The sequence below is a fragment of the Pundamilia nyererei genome, unplaced genomic scaffold, assembly GCF_000239375.1.
Source record: "Pundamilia nyererei isolate P.nyererei 1_Seehausen unplaced genomic scaffold, PunNye1.0 scaffold00150, whole genome shotgun sequence".
In the NCBI taxonomy this organism is placed as follows: domain Eukaryota; kingdom Metazoa; phylum Chordata; class Actinopteri; order Cichliformes; family Cichlidae; genus Pundamilia; species Pundamilia nyererei.
In genome coordinates, this window is record NW_005187551.1 from 26,531 (window position 1) to 35,455 (window position 8,925).

Here is an 8,925-nt window from a genome sequence, read left to right on the forward strand (position 1 = left end):
TTTTTGTTTTTTTGCCCTTTATCCCCGTCCCTCTTCTCCGCTGTTTTTCCCCCTCTTCCTTTCTCCCCTTTCTTTTCCTCATTCAAGTCTGTCCCGTATCTTGCAAGTGAAAATAAAAAAATAAAATAAACAATAAAAGGTGAATCAAATAGACCATTACGGCAAGGCTGGGATGGTCAATTTGGTAAAGTAAATCCGTTGGGCATCTTTCCTCGCCTTTAGACAATAATTCTGATGGCAAAAGAACCAAACGGGACAGGCAATAGATGAATAAAAGGTCAGATGCGTCTCTCAGGTCCTGTGTCAGGTTTTTGATGTATTGTTTTTCCTGCTTCTAAGGACATGACTTTCAGATACTGTTCTTCTGCTGTAGACAGTTTTTAGGTCTATCTATTTTTAGGTTTATCATCCTGTTTTTGAGGATAGGTTCCTCAATTCTTTAAGGACATACTGCAAAATTCTCAGATAAATGTCAGGTTTTCAACTAATAGCTTTTTAGGAATCAACTTGTTAGTCCAAAAATATAATTTTATGCCTGTCAAATTGAGTTATATTTGGTATTTTTGCAGATTTAACGATGAGGGGGCGAAATATGTTTTTGTGACAGGCTGCTCGTACTAAAGTGCCTTAAGAATTGGTTCTTGGGGCTAAATTGTGAATGTTTAGACTCAACATTGATTCATCCCTTGAGTTAGGTGACTTTTTTTTATTCTTGGATGAGGGTTAGCCCTTCGAAGACAAAGAAATAACTACTGCCACACAGAAACGCATTTCTCTGAGTGGTTTTTTTTGCTTGTAGACTTCCCCACTCTGTTCCCATCACAGCCCCATTTTCTGGGAAATGAGAAGTCGACTGCTCCTTATAAAATAAAGTCAAATAAAACTACACGGCCCACAATGCAACACGTCCATTCGCTATTATTGCAGGAAAGTACGGAACTGTCTAAAACACTCTTTACTTTCATTTTCGCTTTTTATGCTGAGTAACTGTGAGTATTTGTCCGTGTCGTGCACGGAATTGAATTACACAGAAAGAGAGCATATTCTTATTTCTAACCGCCTCCTGTGAAGTCAAAGCCTTTACTAAACTCTAATAAACAACTTCTGCTCTCCAAAGACGACATGGCTGCTGTGGATATTCGCCTCAAGTCGAAGAAACAGGTGAGTCCGCTAGCACAAAGTGTTATGTAGCAGCAAGCTAACTCTCCTTTCCCTTCACTTACATGGTTAGTGTGTCAGTGATGCTAGCAGGCGAGCTAGTGTCTATATAAGTGTTTGTTTTCATGGGGTTTGTCTACGGACAGCAGGGGTCACGGGAGGTGAGCAGCAGCAGGGGCTAAATAAAATGGTCATTTATAAGCAAGCCTAAAATCTGTGACTTTATTCTAGGTGGACGACTTCTGCCAAAAGCTCACCAAGGAGGTAACTCAAACGAAAATGAGAAATCTTTCCCAGCTCTGCTTCACAAGTTTGAATTGTTAATGTGGATTTTGTTACTTGGTTTTAACAGGCGGAGGTGCTGGTGTCAACATATTTCCCTCAGAAGCTCGAAGAGCTGCAGGAGCTGCTGAAGGTATCCACCTGTGTGACTGTGGGCACATACCACCGGGCTCTTGATTCTCACATTAGGTGACTTGTGTTTGTGCGTCAGTCTTTCAGATGCAACGATCTGCCTTCTTTGAAGGCTCCACTCGACATCCCGATACCCGATCCGGCGAAAGAGGAGGCCAAGCGCAAGAAAAAAGAGCAGGTGGGGACTCCATCCCAGAAGACTGTTCTTTAAAACTGTGATATAAATCCAATAAAGGAGCATTCGGGGTGATTTATGAAGGACGGCTGTTTTTCCATTACCCAGATGTAATGGCTTTCATATCCAGGAGCCTCACATCTGTGTTTTATTTGTCTAACCTTTGAATTTCTTCATAGAGCCTCCTCTCAACTGGGGTCCTCGGCTCAGGGTTTATATTTAGTGTTTCATTATATAAAGACACAATGCTGAGTCCCCAGTTACCATGACAACCAATCACAGTGCAATTTCCAAGGGCTGTTTTACAAACTGGCAGCGAGCGGGTCTTTTATGTTACTTCAGTCGGCTGTGAATTTCAGATTTTTATAAACCGTACAAAGGCTGTGTGTCTTGAACTAATACTCATGCAGGGATTTAGAGGAGGGCAGAGAGCCGTGTAGCTAATGCCACTGGTTTTTTTAACGAGGGTTAGGAGAATATTTGGGGTGGTTGCACAACTTTCGGGAGCTGCTGGAGTCTCCTTAGAATATCAAGGGGCACAGATTGCTGCAACTGGGTTACATGTCTTAAGCAAAGAAAAAGAATCCAACAGAGATCCCAAGGTTGAAAAGCCAGAAAAGAAAAAGGCGTGCAGCTTAGCTGTCTTGGAGATTAATCATCAGCAAAAACTCTGACCCGATGCCTTCTATTCTTATTTTACAGAAGGAGGCTAAGGAGGGGAAGAAAGACAAGGACAGTGATAAAGAGGATGAAGACGCAGGTAAATGGGGGAAAATAGAAAGAAAGATGCATTCGTTTAGCAGTAACCGTATTCCTGTAAATAAGGACAATAAATACTGCAGGAAGAAAGGCTCCAAACCCATGTATGAAACACATCACTGCTTTTCTGGCTCCTTTGTAACAAACTGATGAGTCTACTGTGGCTCATGAGCTGACGACACAAAGTTTAAACACCGTTTACACACGGATTAGCTAACTGGAAGAAAGCAAGGGCATAAGGAACTTTTTCTATATTACAAAAGCAAATCTGCAGCTCACTAAGTGAAGGAGTGCTATCCTCTGTCCTCCAGGCCCTCCATGTGGTCCCATCTGCACCAATGAGAAGGTGGAGAGCCTCCTGCCGAAGGTCAAAACTGAGATCCAGACACTGAAGGAGAAGCTCAACACGGTCAGTCTCAGAACTTTATGTGGAGAAAAATTTGTTGGGTTTTTATGTGCAGAAAATATTAATGTGATAAAAAGTCTTGTATATTGTACTAGTGGGGGTTTTTTTCTTTTTATTTTCCTGGAAGGTGTCAATGTGGGTGCAACTCCAGATTCCTAAAATTGAGGATGGGAACAATTTCGGAGTGGCTGTCCAGGTTAGTAAACAATCACATGTGGAGTCTATCTTTAGGGTGAAATTTATCCAGCTGCATTTTAAATCTTCCTTCGTGTCCACCAGGAGAAAGTGTTTGAGCTGCTGACCAACACACGCACCAAGATCGAAGGATTCCAGACTCAGATTTCAAAGTAAGAGTCTGCACTGACGTAGCCAGGAAAACAGACCTGACATTACTCCATCAAAAGTATTTGGCAGAGAAAACCACAAAACCTGCTGCGCTCAGTATCATAAGAATATCCACAATTACTGAGAAATCTATACAGATAAACAGCAATTCAGGCTTTCAGAGGGTCTCATCCATCTTTATTTAGTGAAGTCAAACAGAAAAAAAGTCATATAGATATAAGCAGAATCAGAAAGGCTTCAATTCCACATTTAAAAGTGAGAAAATCTTAACAGAGATAATGAGAGGCAGTCTTCTGCTTTGTCTTTTTATTAAAAACCAGACTGATGTGTTGAATATGGCATTGGATGTGACATTTAGCGAAACGCTGGGGGCTATTTTAAAACAGGTGGGTGGTACTGTAACTCCTCTCTTCTCCTTGTTTTGGCAGGTATTACAACGAGAGGGGTGACGCTGTGGCCAAAGCCTCCAAGTCGCCCCACGTGGTCAGTGTCTCCCGCTGTGCATCCTAATCAGCATATTAATGTGTGAATGACAAAAATGTGTGCCGGTGCGCTGAAAAAAAAACAACTTATGAGGACATTCTCTCCCGCATAAATTAGTTGCTGTTGTGTCATGTGCTTATCATACTACACATTGTTTTGCTAATACGCTCGCTGTTTGTGGTGTGGGTTTTCTGCTGCAGGGAGACTACAGACAGCTGGTCCACGAGCTGGACCAATATCAATACTGCGAGCTCCGCCTTGTGGTCTTGGACATCCGCAATACATACGTAAGACACCTACTGCCTCTTGCTTACAGTTGGCCCTCTCTGACTGCGTGTATCCTGAATCTCATGACCCACACTCCGTGTACCATCTGCTGTTTTCATGCTCTGTATTTTAAATTGAGCGGCTTGGGTGTAAAATATGCCTGTCGTGTCCACCGGCGGGAGCGGCAGCTTAAATGGAATCCATTCCTTCTTAATAGGAGGGTAATTAAACTAATTGCAGTGCTTGTGTTAAATTGATTGGCGCTCCGTCTCCCGTCCATTAATCAGCTCGTCTCTTTCCTTCGGCCATTGTCCTCCCGTGTTTGATGCCGCTAATGAACAAGGCGTTGCGGGCGATGATGAAAGGAGCTGTTTGACGTGATTACAGCTCCATATCTGGACGTCCCTCTCTTTTATGACTCCCTGTAAACTGTCTGTCTTCCCTATATCATCAGTGCATCACACTCTGTGTCTTTATTTCTCTCTCCAGGCTGTGTTGTTTGACATCATTAACAAGAACTTTGACAAGATTAAGAGACCCAGAGGAGATGGGAAAGCGCTCATCTACTGAGGCAGACTCCAGGCTCGTTTTTTTTTTTTTAATAAGCAACAACCAGTGTAGAATGACACTCTTCATCAAGTAATGATACACCTGCTCCCAGAAATCTTTTTCTAACTGTGCCTGCATTTTGGTTCAGATTACACAATAAAGCAGCAGTTTTTCTCACTTACTTTGTCTGAATGAGATTTCTAAGCTTTTTTTTGGACTAATTTTGACCTCTAAAGAAAGCAAACTATTAACGTGATGTCACATTTACAGCATGCAGTCTTAAAAGAGGGTTTGGAAGTTTGTTCCAAAGCTTTGAAGGACATTTCAGTGCCAAAATCTAACCATTTTCATTAAGCGTGCCACACTACTAAGGCTGTTTGTTGGTGTAAACCGTGGTAGAAAGTCCCTCTCTGGGCAAACCAGGACAACCCCATCTCGATCCGAGTCTATACAATCCCTGATAGAGTCCTCTCCACCCCAGGTAGCCCAGAGCTCCACCCAGCTGCTGGGAGGGAAACTTTGGGAAGTATGCAAGCAAACAAAGCAGCAGAAACATCCAAACAAGGAGGAGAAGAACACACAGGAGGAAGACGACTCTCAGCGGGGTCCCGGGTGACCTCTGCAGAGGCTTTTGTCGCTCCAAGTGATGACCAAAGACACACATTTCCTCGACAAGCAGCAGACAGCAGAAGCAGAGGATGAGGACGTCCTGGGAGACTTCGTAGCCTCGCCACAGCATGTGGGCTTTCAGGCAGGAGGCCTTGTTCTGGTCTTCATGCAGGAGCAGCAGAGGCTGTACTGGGGAGGCCGGGCTCTGGCCGTCCTGGCCTGGGGTCATGGGCTCGTAACAGGTCCCCGCTGCATCCTCCAGCAGGGTCAGGAGGCGCTGACAGCTCCACCAGAGCAAACCTGTGAGGCCTACTCGAGAGAGGTGGCGGAGGGAAAGAGAGGTGGAGTGACGGACTGAGAGGGAGAGAAGGATGATGAAAGCGCCCGTAAAGATGCAGGTCCAACCCCAAGTGGACCTCAGGAACTTCCTGTGAGAGCGTGATGAATAAGGATATCAGTACACACCATATATATGAGCAAAACACACGCAGTAATGAAATATGTGTAGAATTACTTTTCCCTCACAGTCACAGCAACAGGAGGATCCTGGGGAGGTTGAAAGTCAGGCGTTCATGCTCATAATCACAATTTGGGGCAGTTTAGATTCGCCAGTTACCCTGACATTTATGTCTTTGAATTGGCGGAGAAAGCCAGAGAAAGAACATCCAGACTCCACACAGAACACGCAAAGACTTCAGGCAGCCAGCAGGTCAGATCCAGGAGCTTCTTGCTAACACAGTGCTCAGAAAGTAAATCTATTTTTGATATGCATAAAAATTCAAGCTTTACAGCAAAGCTGAGTCTTTTTAACTTTTTCAGTTCAGTCAAACTTGCTTTGAGGTATCAAAGTTGATGAGCCGGTGGTTTCACTTAATTAGTTCCATGTAAGTGCACTGAACAGTCTGAGGAAGACTTTAATTCTGCTACTGCCTCATAGTTATCATCATACCTCAGAATGACATTATCATACAATATTTATGTGCTGCTTTTGTTTTTCAAAAGTGGTATATTAATATTGTATTGGTTTTTGGGTGGGGGTTTACTCAGTGTATGTGACAAATGAGTGGCAGCAAAGCATCCACAAAAATAAATGAGGAATAATTTAATATCATAACTGCATTTTAAAAATATGTGATGGATTATATGAACCTAAAACAGTGGGCCAAATGACATTATGATGATTGTGAATGCTGAACTGTATTGTTCCACAAGCTGACTCAGAATAAAGACTCAGTGAAAGTTTGCCATCAAAACAGATTAAGTAGGGCTGAAGCAGTAAAAGCCCAGCGAGCACTACAGTGAGCAAGGGTGCGCTGGGTTTTATTACCGAGTCAAGAGTTTATTAAAGGAGCAGTGTCTTTATCAAAGATATACAGTTTCTTTTAGCAATGACAGCAGTTACTACAGCTATTTCAGTCAATTATTTCCATCCAATTAAATCATGATAAATCATTGCTAAACTCTCCACAAACAGGTCCTCCACCTATCTCCACCTAATAGCCAATTCTGGCCCCTGTGCTTTATGTTTGACACCCCTGGTGTACGCAAAGCACTATAAGCAGTAATTCATTGTCTCCCGGAGTCCTCACCTGTACAGGTAGTGGTTGCTGTTTGCAAAGATGCTATACTTTGATACCCAGAAGCTGAGCACAGGCCCAAAGAGGACCAATCCAGACAGCAGCAGGTGGAAGTGTCTTCTGATCAGGCTGCTTCCTAAAACTCGGGCCAGAAAGTTTGTAACAAACTCCAGAACAGTGTTCAGGAGCCTCAAGATGGATCGTCCAGGCAGTATCAGCTCTGCAGCCATCCGGTGTAGTTTATCCAAACTGATCTCTGGTGTGAAGCCATTTGAGGAGTTTCCTGTCTTTAGATTCATGTTGTTCGACCCACGTTCGTCCTCCCTCTCTGTGGAGTCTGCCTCGCTTGCTTTTGTCTGGGAAAAGGACACCCGTCCCACTCCAGGACCTTTCTATTCTATCACTGTCAGGCACGCGAGAGAACACATGGTTTACAAAAATACAACCCCCCCTCCATGTCCCCTTTACCCTCAAAACCCCTCCCCCGTAGGCAGAAAGAGGAGATGCAGTAATGCTTGCTGCTGTAATTGACCCCATTATTTTCACAGCAATGCTCAAACACAATTAAAAAGTAAACAAAATTAATCTTTAGTTCATGACAAAAATCCCAGTTCTTTTAAAATAGCTCTCGTGATGCTGCTCACTTATATTTGCATTTCCTGCATTGGGAAAAGTAATAATAATAGTAGTCTCATTCTGACCTTGGATCATTTAGCTCCTTTTCCGGTTCTCTCCTTCAGGACTCTCCAGTCTAAGAATGAGCTGTTGGAGCCAAAACTAATTTAAGTTATAAGCGGTTGCCAGCTTGCATTTGGCGCCATGGACAGCTGCATTTCTCACAGCACGTTCAGTCTGCTTTATTTCCAGGCTCAGTACTCAGGCTGGAGCTTCTTAAAGCCCCCCTTCAACCGTCTGAGCCAAATGGACTGCATTTAGTCTTTCCGTGGTACTCATGCTCACATAAAGCACACTGATGCCGTTTTCACAAGCCAGTGCAGACTAATGGCAGACGGACTGCTAACTTCCATGAGGTGGTGGATTTTTGGTTTCTCTCGTTAGTCTTCAAAGTTATTCAGAGAAAGCTTTCCAGTGTAGTAAATAATAAATGATGAGTGCAAACTTTTGAAATTCACTGTGATGATGCACTTTTCCAGCAGAGCTTTGGAGTCTTTTGTAAGAAGTCAGAACAGTAGGTGTAAATGAAACCAGGCACGCCAAAGTATGTTAGGTCTAATTTTAGGCCGGTAAGTGCACTGCTGACATTACAATGACCTTCAGACAACTTTGCTATGGCTCCTGTAGCAGCTAATTGTCAACTGTGTGCATATCTGGCAGCTGCAGTTAGCTCTATAAAACACACAAAGAAGCTCAATGACAAATGTTTAAAAATCCCATCCCGTGAGTCATGTGTGTTGTTTGAAGTGTCGTTCTAGTTTCTCCTGCAGCTCCCACACTTTTAAAGCCTGAAACATCTGATCAATGACCAACAGCCCCTTCGTGATACGTTTGAAGAAAGGTTTTTATTATAACTGCAAAGTCTGAGAGTGAAATATGAGCTTTGATATAAACACCTGAAAATTGCATATACAGATCATTTTGAAACCATGTGCGTGTTCCCCTTCCCCTAAGTGCTGACTTGAACACATTAATCACACACAATCAAATCTTTGAATCAAATCACAGGCTTACATTTAGCCAAAAATTACACTGAGTGCTGACCCTGGAACGAGAATATTGCTGTGTCTGAGGGACAGGGAGTTAACATTAGCCTTGAGGAAGCCTACAGAGGATTCAGAATAACAGCGAAAACTTTCAAACTCTTTCTGATGAGGCAGACCAGGTCGAATAATGACTGAAACTTCCTTGAGCGTGTCGAGTTTTGAATAAACTCAGGAAAGCTAACGCAATTATCAGCTTCATGAGTTTGCCAACTGGAAAAAAAATGTTTATGATTATATGTTGAGTCTGTAAAGGTAGATGTTCCCTAAAATAGGACACAGCCTGTGTTGTGTTATTCATAACAGCAGAGTCCAAACAGACTCAGGACACTGACGACAATCTAAATACACTCCCTGAACACACACGCGCGCACACACACAAACAAATTAAAATTCTATACATTTTTACAAAATTATCATCATTACGTTCCCCTGCAACATCCAAAGTTGTTGTTTTTTCCATAT

General features: G+C 43.0%; 2 protein-coding genes across 2 annotated transcripts; one reads left to right on the forward strand and one right to left on the reverse strand.

Annotated features, from left to right (window-relative positions):
• The first annotated feature begins 898 nt into the window (after positions 1-898).
• On the forward strand, positions 899-4,733 carry psme1 (proteasome activator subunit 1). Its single transcript, XM_005744843.2, has 12 exons — positions 899-989; positions 1,118-1,161; positions 1,390-1,422; positions 1,511-1,573; positions 1,652-1,750; positions 2,450-2,507; positions 2,818-2,915; positions 3,040-3,108; positions 3,192-3,259; positions 3,686-3,740; positions 3,941-4,027; positions 4,497-4,733. The coding sequence occupies exons 1-12, from the start codon at positions 977-979 to the stop codon at positions 4,575-4,577; spliced, it is 768 nt and encodes a 255-aa protein (XP_005744900.1). The 5' UTR covers positions 899-976; the 3' UTR covers positions 4,578-4,733.
• On the reverse strand, positions 4,592-7,556 carry fitm1 (fat storage inducing transmembrane protein 1). Its single transcript, XM_005744842.2, has 3 exons — positions 7,444-7,556; positions 6,755-7,145; positions 4,592-5,593 (listed from the first exon to the last, which is right to left on the reverse strand). The coding sequence occupies exons 2-3, from the start codon at positions 7,039-7,041 to the stop codon at positions 4,924-4,926; spliced, it is 957 nt and encodes a 318-aa protein (XP_005744899.1). The 5' UTR covers positions 7,042-7,145; positions 7,444-7,556; the 3' UTR covers positions 4,592-4,923.
• Positions 7,557-8,925: the final 1,369 nt, after the last annotated feature.